This window comes from Tenrec ecaudatus, chromosome 8, assembly GCF_050624435.1.
Source record: "Tenrec ecaudatus isolate mTenEca1 chromosome 8, mTenEca1.hap1, whole genome shotgun sequence".
Taxonomy (NCBI): Eukaryota; Metazoa; Chordata; class Mammalia; order Afrosoricida; family Tenrecidae; genus Tenrec; species Tenrec ecaudatus.
The window spans coordinates 95961143-95978592 of record NC_134537.1 but is presented as its reverse complement, the minus strand read 5'-3'; the positions used below and the strand labels follow the sequence as shown (position 1 = coordinate 95978592).

Below are 17450 nucleotides of genomic sequence, written 5' to 3'. Positions count from 1 at the left end.
GCCGCGACCCTTTAATACAGTTCCTCATGCTGTGGTGACTCCCCCAACCATAAAATTATTTTCGTTACTACTTCATAACTAATTTTGCGACTGTTATGAATCAGGTGACCCCTGTGAAAGGGTCGTTCGATCCCCAAAGGGTTCGTGACCCACAGGTGGAGAACCGCTGCCCTAAGTGCACCTTCACAGTCACCTGCCATACTAGTCTAGTCCAGTCAGGGACGACTGCTGCAGCCTGATGTCCAGAACTCACTTGCTTCGCTGGCAGGAAGGAACAAACTGGTGCTTCAGGTGCGCTTCTGTGATGGCAGACCTAGACAGCACTGTCCCCTGTGTATTTCAGAGAGGAGCAGGCAAGGGAGCTCTACAGGAGACTGAGGGAAAAGCCAAGAGGTAAGTGAGGGTGCCTGGTTGCTCTGGTTCCATTTTCCTGTCCCCTGTGAGGCACCGGGAGGAGCCCTGGTGACCTAGTGGTTACGCGTTGGGCTAGCTGCAAGATCAACAGTTTGAAACCACCAGCTGCTCCTCGGGAGAGAGGCAGGGCTGTCTCCTCTGGTGAAGAGTTGCGGTCTTGGGTCGCTCGAGTCAGCCGTGAGCAGGGGGGGCATCAGCACTGCCCACTGGCTGCTCTGAGAACTGTGCGCTGAGTCCTCTCCTCTTCCCAGACCAGCGGACTGATGGGGACAGTCAGGAAATGGTGCGGCTGCTGCTTCAGGCAATCCAGAGCTTCGAGAAGAAAGTGCGAGTGATTTACACGCAGCTCAGGTACAACGCACCTTCCCTGCGCTCCGGTGGGCTGTGGGAAAAGCCACAGGTGTGTGCGGGCCCACTTCCCTCCCTCCACTCGGCTCTGCCCAGCTGCCTGAAGAAGCTGACTGGAAGTTTGCCATTAAGGGGACTTGGGTTCTCCTGGAGTCCCTGAGTGGCACAAATGGGTAACCTACCTGGGTTGGCGGTTCAAGTCCTCTCAGCGACACCTTGGAAGTCAGGCCTGTTGAGCTACTTCTGAAACACTGGCCGTTGAACCCCTCTTCGGCACAGGTCTCTCCTGACACACACGAGGCCGCCATTAGTTGGGATCAACCTGAGGCATCTGGTCTGATGGGTTGGTTTCTTCTGCTTTGGGTCGGTTCTCCCACTTTGTCCAGTCCCAAAGCAACTGGAGTTTTCCGTGTGCACTCTTCCCAGTAAAACTGTAGTTTGCAAGCAGAAGGCTCTGGAATTGTTGCCCAAGGTGGAGGAGGTGGTCAGCTTAATGAACGAGGACGAGAAGACAGTGGTGCAGCATCAGGAGAAGCGACAGAAGGAGCTCTGGAATCTCCTGAAGATCGCTTGTGTGAGTAGCCCCCTCGCCCGCCCGGAGCCCTTGGCCGGCAGCTTGTGTGACCTTTCACCTCTAAGCTGCTCCCATACTCTGAGGGCAGAGCAGGGAGCCAAAGGAAGCCCCCCCAGCAGCTGCTGCTCATTGTCCCCTCCATGACTTAGGGTGACCGGGCGGGGTTTGTATTTAGGCTGTCAACATGGCCTGTTGATCCTCCTCTGGTGATCTCAGCGCTGTAACCCAGGCTTTCATTCATGCTGACTCTACGGAGAGCTTTGAGGCCATTGAAAGTTGCTCAGGACCAAGTGCTGTACAGCACCAACAAAACACACATCACTCCTCTGGTTCCTGAATGCGTCCTGCCCCACTACCATGACCCAGTTCTGCTTTACAAATCCGGCTAGACCAGAGAACACACATTGGTACAGATAGGAGCTCTTGACACATGGAATTCAGGATAGATAAAACTCTCAAGAACAGTAGTGGAAGTAGGGATATTGTGAGGGAAGGGGGATGGTGGGGGCAGGAGCATGAAGGGGGACAAAGGGGAAATCCATCACAACACTGGATAGATAGCCCACCTCCCCAGGGGAACGAATATCAGAAATGTGGGCGAAGGGAGACAATGGACAGTGTAAGGCACAAAATAACAATAATGTACAATTGATCAAGGATTCACGAAGGTGGGAGGGAGAGGAAAGAAAGAGGAGCTGATACCATACCAAGGGCTCAAGTAGAAAGAAAATGTTTTGGAAATGATGATGGCAACATATATACAAGTGTGCTTAGTATAATTGAATGATAGATTGTCATAAGACTTGTAAGAGCCCCCCCCCCCCAATAAAATAATAGGAAAGAAAGAACTTTGCTCAGGGTGAAATGAAACAAAGGGAGAGGCAAGGACCGGGAAATTGGAGCCAGGTGGAAGGGCAGCAGCAGAGCGGAGGAGAAGCATGGCCCTCGTTGTCATAGCTGCAGAGGCAGAAGAGAATGATAGAGCAGATGCCCAAAGATGCTGCCGTGGTGGCATCGGATGCCAGGATGCCAAGAGGGATGGCTTGTGGAGACACGGGAAGGGGCGGGGGGACTGCTCTGGGAATTTTACACCAAAGGGAAGGACGGCTGCTGGAGGTGAGAGGAGGATGCACAGAGAGCGGCCACAAGGCCAGAGGAGAAAAGCTGGGAGCCGGAGCAGGGGCAGAAGAGGGCATTTCCTCCTGCGTGAGAAGAGGAGGGCGCGAGCTCAGAGAGGGAGATGGGGTGTCCACGGCCGGTGGCCTGGTCTGCCGCCTGCATTCACTCTGCGTTTCGTGGGTGCTGCCTTTGGGCTCCCACCATAATGAACGGGATCAATGGGAGGAGAGTGGGGCTGGTGCTGGGAACTGGGGAAGGGCCCAGAGGAGCTGAATGATAGCAATTGAAGGCAGGAAATACTATGCACCTAGTGCGAAAGTCCGTGTCATTGTGTGAATGCAGAGGAGGGACACTTGTTCTGAGGGGACAGCAGGAAATGTCCCCAAGGAGTGTTGTTTGCACTTGAAAAAGACAAGCGTGCTTTTGTTCTTCATTTCCTTGTAAGAGTATAGTAAGAGCCAGGTGGAGTCAAGTGGGCACATGGGCGATGAGGGCATTGATTTCTTGACAGTGCGGAGGCGCGGAAGAGTGGGATGTTCTGCTGTGGGTCCTGACGGGATAAGCCTGGAGAAGTGGGCAAGGCCTGCTTTATCGCGAAGGCTGGAGCAGACATGGCGGGCAGGCGGGCAGGCAGGTGGGGTGTGGTTTTTCGTCAAAGGAAGTGAAGTAGCCGGGTAAGAGGCCATATTTGAGTTTGAGGGATCCCCCTAGATGACAACATAGAGATTGGATGTGAGACGTTGCTGTCTCCCCACTGAGAAGGAGGGGTGCTGGTGAGGGGACGAGCCTGCGTGTGAGAGGCTAGACAGCACAGGACGTGGTCTTCGGCCGCCTTCAGGGACCAGGACTGAAGGGAGGAGGTGGGTGGCTGGGTCACCCCAGGATCGTCACCTGGCAGGGAAGGCAGACTGGGCAGAGGTGGTGCTTGAAAGGCTGGTTGATGGTTCAGCTGGAGGCAGTGGAGCCAGGAGGGATTCCTCAGATGGAGGGAAGAGGGGTGGGTCGAGAGTACAGGCTGCCATGAGGACAGAGACCAAGGCCAATGAGAGAGGCAGGTGTCTGTGAGGGGACAGAGGAGCATGGGGCAGTCTTGGGCGGTGAGGATTGGGGCTGCGGGAGTAAGTGCAGGTGGGAATGGCTGGAAGAGAGGGCGGGTTTAAAATCTGGGCTTGGAGGGGGAGGAACTCAGCACCAGGTCAGGAGTCTCAGCAGCTCTGCCCCAGACGTGTGCTTCACGGGAAGTCATGCAGAGCCTTCCCGGAGTGTTGCTCAGTCTGTCGCTTGGAAAAGGACCAGAGCGCCTTCATTCTTCATGTCCTGTAAGCGTATAGTAAGGAAAAAGCGAATGAAGGAAAGCCCACGGTGTGAGCACTTCAGTCTCCTTGCTTCTGGAGTCCCTTCTCAAAAAAGGACCCCTGTAGCTTCAGCAACTTTGTAAGCTGGCATGCGAAGTATCAGCAGCTGCCTCTGTTTCCCCTTTAAGCTGTGATTTCATACATCATTCCATAGTTTCATCACGTCAAGTAGAGTCGTACAATTGCTACCCAAATCCATTTCCAAACATTCTTTTTCTGCCTGGTCTCCTTGACAGCGTCTCCCTTTGACCCCGCCATCACCACTGTACCCGCCCCGCCCCACCCCGAACCCCTTCTACTTTCAGCAATTGTCTTAGTTCATGTTGCTGGCTGATCTTTTTTGGAAGAACCGCTAGTGTCCGACAGCCAAATGACTTCACACAAAACACTGTGGTATGTAGTTAGACGGGATCGTCTCAAACCTTCTCCCAGGGCGCCGTGAGACGTTACAAAAACAAAGACACTGCGGGGCACAGTTCTGCCCCGGCGCGTGTGGGCTTGCCATCAGCTGGAGTCAATTCCCCAAGAGACTCTCCGGAATCCCCTTTCTTCCACCGTGGTGGCAACTCTCTTTCTGGTTTTGTCCTTCAGAGCAAGGTCCGCGGTCCTGTCAGTGGAAGCCCAGATAGCATGAACGCATCTCGCCTCAGTAACCCGGGCCAGCTGATGTCACAGCCTGCCACTGCCCCCGACAGCTTGGCTCAGTCCGTCAAGAAAAGGTAAGGCAGGGCTAACAGTGCCCACTGCAGCACAGGCAGGCCCCAGGTGACGGACGTCTGAGCGGCCTGCAACCCAGAGTTGTGAACCAGTCTCTGTTCTTCAAGGCACCCACAGTAGTCGCAACAGCCATCAGAGCACCACGTTTACTGTATTCTCAGGTGCAAAGGTGTGCTAGTGCGCCTGGAAGTGTTTCTTCAGTGCCTTGCATGCATAGAAAGGTACAAGCCCGACAGCCGGACACTAAGATGAACATTTGACTAACGGATTTTAGTTATGCACTGCACTTGGCTGTCCTTACTTACAAATTCAACTGAAAAAGATACTTGGAATTCATTCGGAATCCAGGGACTGCTCCTTTGGAAAATGCAGTGTTCCTCCCAGGAGCTTGGGCAGCACGATAGTGAGGTACTTGGCTGCTAATGGAAAGGTTGGTGGGTCAAGCACCCCTCACCCACTCAAAGGGAGAGAGCCCTGACAAGCGGCTCCTGGTGAAACCCTGGAGGCAGTTCGACCCCGTCCCGTGGGGTCAGGTTGCTGGAGTCGAAATTGCCTCTAAGCTTCTAAGGACAGCAGTGGCCCCCTGACCTCCATGCCTAGATAAGCCCCAACTGCATTTACTCAGCACCTTCTATGTGCGACGGAAAGTAGACTCGCGATTGCTTAGGGCAGAGGGGGGCGAATGGGACGTGATGGGTAAGGGGCTCGGTTCCTTCTTTGGGTGATCAAGACAGCCTAGCATTAAAGTGCCGGCTGCACAGCTCTGTGACTACCCAGGCCATTGATTTATATGTGAGCGGCGACCTTTATGCTATGGAACAGGAATGTCCATCAAAGCTGTTTTTAGAATGCAGTTCTCATCTGAAGGAAGCTGGTAACTTACGTGTCCCCCAGGTTGCCCTCTGGAGCCGGCACTGCGCCTTCACTCTGGCTGACAGCCCCCTCCAAGCAAGAACGTGCTTTGTCGTCCTTCCCTCAGAGGGGGCCCTGTTGCAGCGTGAGCACTAGTCTAGGTCTCGCCCTTCCTGTATTTGGTGTGTTCTCTCTTTGATATTTCCAAAGCGCCAAAAGAATAGGTCCACAGTGCAATTCTTGACCCTCTGTGCCTTATAGCTGAGCTTAGAAAGGGCAGTGGAAAAGCCTTAGGCAATGGCAAAAGAACAGGGTAGTGGACAGTGTATTGTACTTTCTCTGGAGCCCTGGTGGTGTAGTGGTTACATGTTGGGCTGCTAACCTCAAGGTCAACAGTTCAAAACCGCCAGATGCTCCAAGGGAGAAAGATGGAGCTCTCTCCTCCCGTCAGGAGTTACAGTCTCAGAAGCCCACAGGGGCCATTCTGACCCATCCTGCAGGGTGGCCATGTGTTGGCATTGTCTCAGTAGCTGGGAGCTGTGTTGTCTTTATTCTTTCTGTGGCCCATTCCCTCCAGGAGGCATGGAATGTATGTAACCAAATATCTACCCATTCACAATTTCTTCCCATATGGTGCTGTTCTCTCCCTGCAATGCCCGTCACCCTGAAATTAGGCTCTCTGCCCCTTCAGAGGTCTAGTTTGCTCCAGATCAACTGCTGGCCACTCACACGCATTTATAGATGCACTGGGCTCAAGGCCAGTGCCCTCTACTTATTGGGCTAAACTGTTGACTAACTGGATAGGTTCAATACAGGCTCAAAGATTACTTCCTGTCATTAGATATGGGGGTTCCCCAGTCTCAATGAGTCCAGTAAATCAAAAGCATGCATTTCATATAATTAAAAAAGAGAGAGATTGGATTAAATGAAATAAATCCCCCAAACGACTTTCTCAGGCCATCCCAAGGAATTGTGTAAACTTCGGAAATTATTTCATCTCTTCCCACCCCCTTTTCAAACATGAGAAGCAAGTAACTTGGGGGTACTTATCTTTAGCTTTTGGAAGTTTGGGTAAGAATTTAATTGAGCTGAGTTGTTAAGTCAAAAAATTTCTGTACTAAAAATATTAAACAGCTTTGTTTGCATTTTCACATTTTGAACTTTGAGCTTCTGAAAAATGCTTCACTAGCTCAGTGAAACCACTGATTAAAAACACGAGGCTTTCAATTCCACTTTACAAATCTGGCTAGACCAGAGCGTGTACACTGGTACGGCAAGAACTGGAAGCACAGGGAATCCAGGACAGATACCCCTCAGGACCACTACTGAGAACAGATACCAGGAGGGCAAGGGGAAGATGGGGGAGAAAGGGCGAACCGATCACAAGGATCTACATAGAACCCCCTCCCTGGGGGATGGACAGCAGAAAAGTGGGTGAAGGGAGACGTCCGACAGTGTAAGACATGACAAAATAATAATAATTTATAAATTAGCAAGGGTTCATGAGGGAGTGTGCAGGGATGAAGGATGGAAAAATGAGGAGCTGATACCAAGGGCTCAAGTAGAGAGCAAATGTTTTGAGAATGATGATGGCAACAAATGTACAAATGTGCTTGACACAATGGACTGTGATAAGAGTTGTATGAGCCCCAAATAAAATGATTAAAAAAACAAACCAACATTGGGCTTTAAGGTCCCTAAATTCTTTTAGCATCACTTTAAGCAACAGGGTGAGTTCTGGTCAAATAACAAAGACCGCTTTCTGACCGTGTGATTGTTTTCCGTAGTGAAGAGCTGGTGGCTGAAGCACATACTCTCTGCACCCAGCTGGAAAATGCCATGCAAGACACCCTGAAAGACCAGGACCAGAGTTTTATGGTAACAGCCCACGTTTTTTCCAGCTTTTCCACCGCAAAAGAAAACAAAGGCAGTTGTGTGTTTTCTTTGTCCATGTGCTCTTAGGGTTTTCTCGTGCATATGTGTTCTCCGCGGGACTGCTAACGATTAACCCTCGGTGAGGACTGACGCTGTGGCTGCAACAGTAGGCCCAAGCACAGTAGTCCTGCTTTGTTCGGTTGCACAAAGAACCACTGTGGGTTGGAACGACTCAACAGCACTGAGCTACTGCCACCGTAACAATGCTAACATGTGCTGGATACCTGCCGAGAGATGCTCTATATGCATCGTCCCATTATAGCACGTCAGAAAGTAATTTCTCCCTCAGAAGGCCATCCCTACCTGCACACTTGGTACCATTGCCGGCTTCCCATGTGTTGAGTTCTGTGCTGGACTCTGTCGGAGCCCTGCCCCCTCGGGGTCTCAGAGCTGAGGAGTAGGTAGTACTACTTAAGGGGAGGCAAGTCTGAAGAAAATTTTGTCAAGATGCAAGCCCATGAAGACAGAACTTGAATTGCTGAGAATATCCCAAGTCATTCCCTTAGCTCTTTACATGACCTTTCCCTGCTAATGTAATCATGTACTAATAGCCTCTTCCCTAATGGCTAACATTCTCACAAGAGGGCGAATGGAGACCAGGCCTACCTGCAATTGCCTCTGATTTAAACAAGGGTCATTGTCTAGTTTGTGGGGTTTCTGTAGCTCTTACTGATCCTCTCCTGCCTCCTAACACTATATATAAATAATAATAATTTCACCATTTGTTTGCACTTGTGTCAGAGGAGGGAAAAGAAAGGTGGAGTGGCATCACCAGGCTGCTTCATCTGCTGAGGTTGGAAATGCGCAGCTAAGACTAACTCTTGGTAGCACCTACCCACAGTGAGCATAGAAAAAAATGTGTGGCTATAATTGTATTAAAATTATTTTTTCAGTTTCCCTAATCAGTTTCAGGGACTCTGAGCCAGTCCAAAGAAATGCTTATGTATATTTGCAAATGTGTAGGCTTTTAGGACAAGGGAGCTCCGTTATTAAGAGCTCAAGGTGACTTGTTGCTAAGAGGGTTTAAATGTACTTCTAAGTTGAACCTGGTTGCCTCCTGGAGGAGAAAAACAACCTCAGGTGTATTGGTGACGGCTATATTGTGAACATCCTTGTTGACTTCCAGACTCTAGACTGGAGCTGGTTACAAACGGAGGAAGAGGAGCAGAGTCGCCTGGAGCAGGCCTCGTGACTGTGGGTGACCTGGACCATCTGATGCGGGCTCTCTGACCTGAGACCTCTCGCAGCAGCAGTCCCTGCCACAGCGACGTCCCAGAAGTCTGTGCACCTACAAGGAGACCTTCTGACTTCCCACAGCAGTGGTGATACTCACTCTGAACAGAGGCTGTGGCTCGCAGTAGGCATTGCCGGACACCTTGTCTGCACACCTGGAAGTCCTCCATCCCTGAGGCCCGGCACACCTGGATGCCAAAGTCAAGCACTTTCAGGAAAAGAGCCACAGCAGTACTTCCTCTGCCACAGAAATAATGTGCAAAACACTGCTTGCCCCACAGACCACTGGACAAATTCCTCACTCGGTGCCAGCCTGTCCTCACCTGACCCCGTCCAAGCAGAGGCCCTGATCCACCTGTTCGCTCATCTTGCAGCTAAGGGTTTCATCTGGATTCAGGTTCTCTTAAGCAGACTTTTAAATCATTGATTTGGCCTGACCCCAGTCCTCCCTCCTCCCCTTTTTTATTTCACTGCTGCTAGAATTCTACCTTGACCTTACTCCTTCGGTGGCATCCTCCTTTCAGGGAGGCAGTAGTGACGTTGAGCTTTTGAGCCAGGATGGAACAGCAGCTGCCTGCCTTTGGGTCTGTGAGTACCCAGGAGTGAGTTGCCATGGAGAAGGAACGGGAACACAGCCTGTCACCCGCAAGCCTGCTGACACAAATGCCCACACCTCCATGTCCTTGCTCAGACTTATCAGTGTGGGGGGCGCAAGAGGAGGGGCGTCCCTACCTCACACTTCATCCAGCAGTATTATTAAATTGATTTCTTTTAAGAATTAATTTCTAGATCTTATATACCATGATTCTGACACTTAAACTGGGTTCCACAATCCATCATTTATAATGCACATGATCAGGATTTCTGAACTCAAAAGCCAACTTAATGTGAATGTTTATAAAATTGAATAGTGCCCAAATCATAAAGTGTGTCTTCTGCAACATTCTACAAAACTCCTTTCCATAAAAGCTAGAGAGCAAAGTAAGTTCACGTGATCGTGAGTGAATGTGGTTAGGGAAGAACAGTGATGGAGGGGAGTCTCACCAGAGACAGTAACGCACAATAAAGCAGGCAAGTGAACGTAGGACGTGCCTCGAGCTGCCATTCCTTTTGGGGAGTTACATTATACACTGGTATATTAAAGTCTCAAAGATGTCCTGTGAAATACAGACTGGTTTAACTTGGTGTAAACTGACTGTCTCCCAAACTCATTTAACCACAGGAACCTTCTCTGTTCAATCATTTCTCTGTGTGTGTGTCTAACAGGATCCCAAGGAAGTGGAGTTTGATGAAACATGGTATTGAAAATACTAATAAGGAGATGGCAGGAAATCAGACTAAAAAAGTAGACTGAATAGAGGAAATGAATTCTGGGCTAAGGGCCATGTACTTTTACAAGCAATTGAGAGTCACTGAAGAATTCTGAACAAGAAAATGGCATGCCTAAAGCAGTGGTTAAAAAAATATGGCTGGGATGTGCCAGTTGATTGAAAAACAAAAAGCTCTGGAGGCAGGACTTCTGCCTAAAGATACGGAGCACATATGCTTCTCCCTATTCCTCCTGCGAAGGACAGTTAAAAGATGGGCTCAGGGCCTGAGGGATTACACGAAGGTGAGATTTGGGATTTGGTTTTTGTGGTGGTGGTATGTGTGTGTCCTTCATATATTCCAAACTGGGTTCTAGAGAAGCCAACAAACGAATGGAGGCAAAGCGCCCACGAGAAGCCTTCTTTCTCCAGCTCTCTTAGTTCCCTAGAGTTGCTGAAACACACGGCCACGGAACAGGTGGCTTAAAACAACAGATAACCAATCTGCACTTCCTGGGGACCAGAAGTCTGAAACGGTGCCGGCATCGACAGGACCGTGCTTTCTCTAACGGCTCTGGTGGAGATTCTGTCCCTTGCCTCTTCCAGCTCTTCTGGTGGCTCCAGGCAATCCTAGACTTGTGGCTGTGTCTCCAGTATCTGCCTCCACTTTCACGTTGCTTCTACTCTTCTTTCAAATCCCTCCTGGTGTCTCTTTTAAGAACATTTGCCATTGGATTTAGGCCTGCTTCCAAATAAACCATGAGAAAGGCCTTTTGAGAGCCTTAACTTGATTACGTACTTGCCGTATAAGGTACTAACTAGGCGCTGGGGATAAAGACAGGGCACATAGCGTCTTTTGGTCACAGTCACTCACAGGTGAATCCTGTCATTAGCTTTTCTACACGTTCTTACCAGATTTATGCAGGGAAAGGTGGGCTGTTGGGAGTTACATTGAGTAGCAATAGTTCAATCAAATTAACATATAACCCTTCACCTTTTTAATATGCAAATATAAGAATCTATTTTCCCACCCCTGGACTGTATCTTATTTATATACATGTGACATGAGGCCCCTGGCAGGATGGCTCCAGTCGACATTAGCATCCTCCTAATCTTAACCAGCCAGGCTTTTCCCCAGGCCACTCCAGAAGCAGCTTTTCTCCTCTCAGCTATAGCAGATCATTCCTTACAGCTGTCGCACATAACAGTAACCGAGCTATCCATTAGAGAGTGTGGCCCGGTTGACGCCTCTGCTAGGGCCAGGTCTTAATCCCATCCTACTCCTGTTTCTTAGCAGAAAATCCCTTCCAAAATGGGACTACAGTCACAAGCATAGAAAGTCCAGAATGATAATATATCACAAGGGATGAAGGCTGAAAGGGCTCAAACCCCATCTCCCTTCATGGGTCCCGCTGAGGTGGTGAGTCAGCCTTCTGCAGCTAAAGGTGTTCAAGCTATACCCTTGCTCTCTCCAAGGCAGGCTTTCTCCATGGGGAACTTGTTCCTGTTCTTTGCCATCTGGGTAGGCAAAGATGTTCCCCACTCATCGAACGCTGGCTCTTTTTAGTTAAACAGTTCCTTCCTCAGTCTATCATTTCCTGTTGCATTTCACTATAGGCAGCAAAGAGCCACACCTTCGTGTTGCTTGACAATCTCAGCTAAACCAACAATGTCCTCGTTCAAACTCCTCTTTCTACACAACCGCAGAGCAAACTCAGCAGAGGGTCTCCTGCTACACAACATGGACCACAGTCCCTCTGAAAGGTTAGGTGGGGAGCTTGGAGGGTAGCAGTTTAGGGTAAGGCTGGAGGAAGGATTCAGAAAATAGGGTGGAAAGTGGTGCATAGTTTGAAGGATGTAATCAAGGGTACTGAAATGGACATGTTGAAATCATTGAATTGGTGTAGGTTTTACTACATATATTTTCAGCAACAACAAAGTATGAGTCCAAAAGGCATGTTTCTTTTTCAGCTTGATGGAAAGGCGGCTGAAAAATCGCCATTAACTGAGATGAGGAAAAGTGAAGGAGGTCATGAGCGTTGGAGCAAGACAAGGATAAAGAGTTCTTTAAGACATGTTATCTGTGTAATGCCTACGCAAACAACTGTAGACATCCAGTCGGCAGTCTGATAGAGGAGGCTGGAGTTCAAGGGAGCAGTCAGGGTAGGAAGTTCAATGTAGAAGTCTTCAAACTTGATAGGCCATTTTGCAGGTGAAAAGGAACATGGTAGAAACACTGGCCGAGGCCCTTTCCGACAAAACCTGGAGAATGGAGAAGCTGGGAAAACACACACACACACACACACACACACACACACACACACACCACAAAACCCTCCCAACAAGTGAACAGCTAGGAAGAAAGAAAACCTGGTGCGTGTGGTACCCTGGAAGCCCAGAGAAAGTAACTCTGAGGGTAAGTCAGAAAGCATGGCGATGAGGGCTCCCGTTGGGGCATCAAGTAAGACGTGCTTAAACACTGTGGTCAGTGAGTGGCTGCAGATAAGTTCTCTCAGCAGTCCACTTGTCTGAGTTACCTTAGCGTGCCTTCCGGAAAAGTCCCCATCCTACCAGTGGCTTCTGAGGGGGTCTGCTGGGCCAGAGAGATCAGCACAAAGATGGCAACTGCTTTTGGAAATGCCACACGCTTGGTAGATTTTCTTGAAGGGCACAGGGTGATCCCAGGGACTCATTAGGAAGAAGTTTTAAGAACATCGAAAACAGCACTGGCAATATTGTGTTGAAGATCCAACCCCTCACCCACCCCCCGCATCATGACAACGTACCTGCGCACCCTTAGAGGGCAGCAAGGGCTGTCCTGGGAGAACGTCATTAGGAAACCTCACCCCCTCTGCTGCCAGGCCTGATCTTGTCCCTTCAGAGTTGTTTTGTTGGTGGTCCTACCTTTCTAAGAACATTTTAAAGAAACAAGATTTGAGTCCCTCAAAGATGTCAAAACTGCTGTTGTGAAGTGTAAATCAAAGAGCATGATTTGGGGGAAGGGAGGGGTTAGAGAGATGGAAACACCTCCTTCAGAAAGGTTTACACTTAGATGGGAGATATGTTGAGAAACACTAAGTTCACATTTTGATATTTTTGTTTAGCAGTTTCTATTGCTTTGTAGCAACCTTATTGACTGACCAAGAGTGTGGTTAAGTGGATCAAAAGTTGTACACAGGCCCAAGAAGATAAAGGCAGGCTGATTGCTTTCCTGGAATTCACAAACACTAGGATTTTTTAATACTTGAATTGTCTGACTTAGATGTTTTTAATGGTGAGCATAATTCAAAAAAGGTCCTATAATTCCTTGAATTTGTACTCACCAAGGAGAATAAAGATGTTTTTCTTGATAATTCTACATAGCAAAATAATATGATACCTAAAGATAAGAAAAAATGTGAATGAGAGACTAAAACTAGAATGTGTAACATCAATGACAGTGATAAAGTATTAAGAAACTGCAGGATTAAAAAAAGAAAATGCAGGAATAAAGTTCAAAGGCAAAAGACAAGTTGGGGAAATATTTGCAATATACAAAGAAAAGAGTTAATAGTACATAAAAATCTAACAAATTAATAACAATTACCCCCATTAGAAAAATGAACAAAGGGTATCAATAGGTAATTCACAAGAGAAGAAATACAAATGTTCAATAAGGATAAGTTAGGATGCATACTGGTACTACCAGAAAACAACCTTGCTATCCAAGAAACTAATGATATGAAGGCGTGATTCCATTATTGAAAAAAGTTTAAATATTGGGCTAGATGATCATAAATATATGTCCCTAAATACTAATAGTGGTTCACCTGGATGATATGATCAGTGCTTGTACTTTCCCTCTGTTCACTTTATGCGGCCCACAAATTTTATGGCCATAGTATATTATTTTTAAATAATCTTTTATCTACACATAAAGCTGTGGCCTAGAATTGCAGTTAAGTGTGAACTCCCGGAGCTGAGTGGGTGAAACTTATCTATGATGTCAGTTTTGCATTTCTCAAGCAGACTTCTTGCCTGACAGATGTCATCATGTTAGAATGACAACTCTTAATCGAGGCCAGTATTTCCCAAAGTGGGTGATGCCTCTGGAGCAACCTGGGGGGGAGGGCTGCAAAAAAAGATACCTACGCTTTATCCTGGATTATGGGTTATAGTGCAAAAGTTTTTAATTTCCAGATAGGCCACGGGTAATCTTTTTTTCTTTCTCTCTTTCAAAAGAGGGCACTGGGCCAAATAAGTTTGGGAACCTTTGCTCCAGGTCAAGCACTTCTCCTTTGTGGCATTCTTTAAAAAATCATTTTGATCTATACCTCAAAAGGCAGGGAAAGAAAAAAGTTTGGGTTTTTTTTTTTCAACGGGTTGACAGATCTCCTGAAATGTTTGTCTAGCAAGTTAAAACAGGTCTTTGTATGATGGCAGAAAGGAATGGTAAAAAGCACTTGGCTGTTAACAGAAAGGTCAGTATTTTGAATTTACCAGCCATTTGGGGGAGAGTGTGCCTTGGCATCGATGAAATCACACACAAATTGGTTGCCTTCCAGTTGAGAACTGTCCGTGGGGGTTTCTGAGACTTAATCTTTACAAGAGCAGAAAAGTCTCATCTTCCCCCCCCCCCCCCAACCCTCGAAAGGTTCTGAGCTGCTGACCTTATAGTTAGCAGTCAAGTTCAGAGCCCACTTACACTACCGGGACTCCAGTCAGGACAGATTTACAGCCTTGAGAATCCGAGGGGGGCAGTTCTACCAGCCCTGTAGGGCCCCGGGAATGGACCGGAGGGCAGCGCATCTGCCTTGGTTGTGTGGTGGGCGTGATCTCCATCCATGCCCCAACCGCACCGCGGTAAGGACTGCACCAGAGCCGGAGGCTTGCAAAGTTTTTGACAAGTGTAACGTCAGTGTTTAAAATACGTCACGCAGCCAAAAACTAGCACAGTGCCCGGACCCCATGTCCGCCAGAGCAATCTTCGGCATACCAACCTCCTCACCCCACCGCCATTGTACCGATTTCAGAGCCAAACTGGGACCCGCGCTGCTGCTTCCAGGGCGTGAAGTCTAGAGAAATATATGGGGGGGGGGGGGGGAATGGGGAGATGGAGTCTCTAAAGTTAGGACTTCATCCTCCCACAGCAGCCCCAGTGGGATGGACGTAAACCTGAGGGGGCCACGTGTCCCTTGCCATATCCGGGTATTGCACGTACGGAGGCGCTACCGCGCTGGCCCCGCCCCCCGTGCGCGTGACGTCACCAGGCGCGCCGCCGCGCCCCCTGTCAGCGGCAGCCATTGTTGAGCTGGTCCGGCCGGCCTGGCTGGGACTGGGCTGCGCCGGTCCCGTCAGCTCTTGGCCCCTTCCACGCAGCGGGCTCGTGGGACCCTGGGGTCCCCAGGCGCAGGTCACCATGAGCAAGCGGAAGGCGCCCCAGGAGACGCTCAACGCGGGGATCACCGACATGCTCACGGGTTAGCACGGGGCCCGGCTCCGCTGGCTGCTGCTGCTTCTCGCCTCCTCGCCCTCCACAGCCCGGGGGGTGGTGATCGGCTCAGGGGCTGATCTGCCCGTGGCCCCGCAGCCTGACCCAGCGGGCCGTCTCCGTATGGATCTGCCCTGGGCCCGCTCGAAGCTCCGGGGTCTTCCCCCGGGCTGCCTGCGACCTGGCGGGTGGGAGAAGAGCGGTCACTGCCCAAGCAAGCCCCCTTCCCAGAAAGTCACGTCCGGTTCCTTAGCCGGGGTTCTTGTTCACTGGAGCCTCCCCTTGCCTTTTCAGAACTCGCAAACTTTGAGAAGAACGTGAGCCAGGCCATCCACAAGTACAACGCCTACAGGTGGGCCGGCGCAGCTCGCTGATGGCACGCTGTCTGGTATCGCCCGGTTACGTGGCAGGCCTCAGGGGTGAGGGGGGGGGGGCGGGCAGTAAATATTTGGACCGTCCGCAAAAGAGATTGACTTGTCTGGTGGTACCTACCTCATTGTAGAATCGCAGAAAAAACTTGGGCAGAACTCTGTGGAATCAATTATGATCCGTTCCCAGTTCTGATGGAAAGTATATACCCGGATACATATTTTCCCTATCATCAATCGCAAATTACCAGAATGCATTGATAAAAGGCAGTGGACCAGGGCTGTACTGTAAATTGATATAGTTCAAGGAATCACATCTGTCCATCTAGGACTGTGGCTGATTCTGTCACCTTAATTTGGGTCCATCCTCCATTTTATCAGGGGCCTCTGCCTGTTACTCTCACAGAAACCTGCTTCTGCTACTTACTCTCAGTCTAAGACAAAAACAAAACAAAACACTTTCTTTGACATAGCACCATACCCCTTGCCTCCACTTCACAGGTACCCTTCTTGAAGACAAATCGGTGTTGCTTGCTTGCATTCTCTCTGATGGTGCGGTGAGATTAGCTTGCTAGTGGTGGTTCACACTAACCGGGCACTCCATGGACGAAAGCTGTTCATTCCCATAAAGACTGACAGTCTCAGAAAGCCCCAGGAGCCGGTCCACTCTTGGAAAGGGTTGCAGTGAGTCAGAATCTACTTGACAGCCACAAGTGAGTCCATTATTTGATGGCCGACGTTCACGGACAACATGCTCACCTGCACATCATCTTACTAGCCGCTTGGTGGATGGCCTTCACCACAAGCTCACCCTGTGGAGCCCTCCTTTCTCTCGGTGTATTTGACGGCATTCCTCATCTTTCTTAGTTTCTAATGTTGGTAGTCCCAGAGGTCTCCCCTTTGCCCGCTGGTCTCACTTTCCCTGGCAGTCTCACCATACGGGGCTTGAATACAATTCACATTAGTGGATCCTTTCTCCACGTTTCTAGTCATATGTTCCTTTTAGTTCTATTCTTTCAAAATTGACTTAACGCTTCCCTTGCTATTTCGTTCAGCCTATTCAGAACTCATAGCGACCCTATAGGACAGGATAGAATAGAACCAGCCCTGGGGTATCTGAGACTCCAACTTTCTAATCCTGTAAGTCTTTATGATAGCATTTTCTGCATGTCAGTAATCCAGTTTTCCCAGGTGGTATGATCTGTATCAGAATTCAGTCTGCTCGGCTCATTGATGCCCTAGCACCCAGGCACGCACCACTTTAGTGTACATTTCTCCTCATTCTGGCTAATATGTTGTATAACCTGATTTGATTATTCTCCCCTATCTGATAATTAAATATTTCCTCTTTACCTTAAAACTCCAATGCATCAAAGCACACAAAAGACGGCTCATGGTCGAATTCTTTTTCCCTTCAGGCTTTCCTGCCCCCACAGAGCCAAGTATGCTTTTCCTGAAGCGTCCCCTCCACAACTGCCCTTCAACCCACCCTCCTGGCTTCACACCAGCAGCACGCTGATGGTTGGGTGCCCTCTAGTTGACTTCAACTCAGCAACCCCGTGTGACAAAGTTGAGCTGTCCTACATGATTTTCTGGGCTATCATCCTTATAAGAGCAGTTTATCATGCTTTCTTTCTGGATGCCCCCAACTTTCCAGTTAACCATGGAACAGTTAACCATTTGCATCCACATGGCTCTTTATAGGGAGTTTGAAGTCCAAATAGAAAGGTTTATATGTCCTACGCAGAAGAAACAGTC

At 49.1% G+C, this 17450-nt stretch overlaps 2 protein-coding genes across 3 annotated transcripts in view; both read left to right on the top strand.

The window, feature by feature from the left end:
- Positions 1–9325, top strand: part of IKBKB (inhibitor of nuclear factor kappa B kinase subunit beta) — a 59515-nt gene extending 50190 nt beyond the window's left edge. For both annotated transcript variants that reach the window (XM_075556609.1, XM_075556608.1), the window contains exons 17-22: positions 344–393; positions 666–765; positions 1189–1336; positions 4402–4529; positions 7167–7257; positions 8441–9325. In XM_075556609.1, the coding sequence (XP_075412724.1) occupies positions 344–393; positions 666–765; positions 1189–1336; positions 4402–4529; positions 7167–7257; positions 8441–8506 (583 nt within the window). In that variant the 3' untranslated portion in view covers positions 8507–9325. The remainder of the gene's footprint in view (positions 1–343; positions 394–665; positions 766–1188; positions 1337–4401; positions 4530–7166; positions 7258–8440) is intronic.
- Positions 9326–15115: 5790 nt separating this feature from the next.
- The window catches only part of POLB (DNA polymerase beta), a 36324-nt gene continuing 33989 nt past the window's right edge, over positions 15116–17450 (top strand). The window contains exons 1-2 of the mRNA XM_075556606.1: positions 15116–15313; positions 15619–15676. Coding sequence (XP_075412721.1) covers positions 15253–15313; positions 15619–15676 — 119 coding nt within the window. The 5' untranslated portion in view covers positions 15116–15252. The remainder of the gene's footprint in view (positions 15314–15618; positions 15677–17450) is intronic.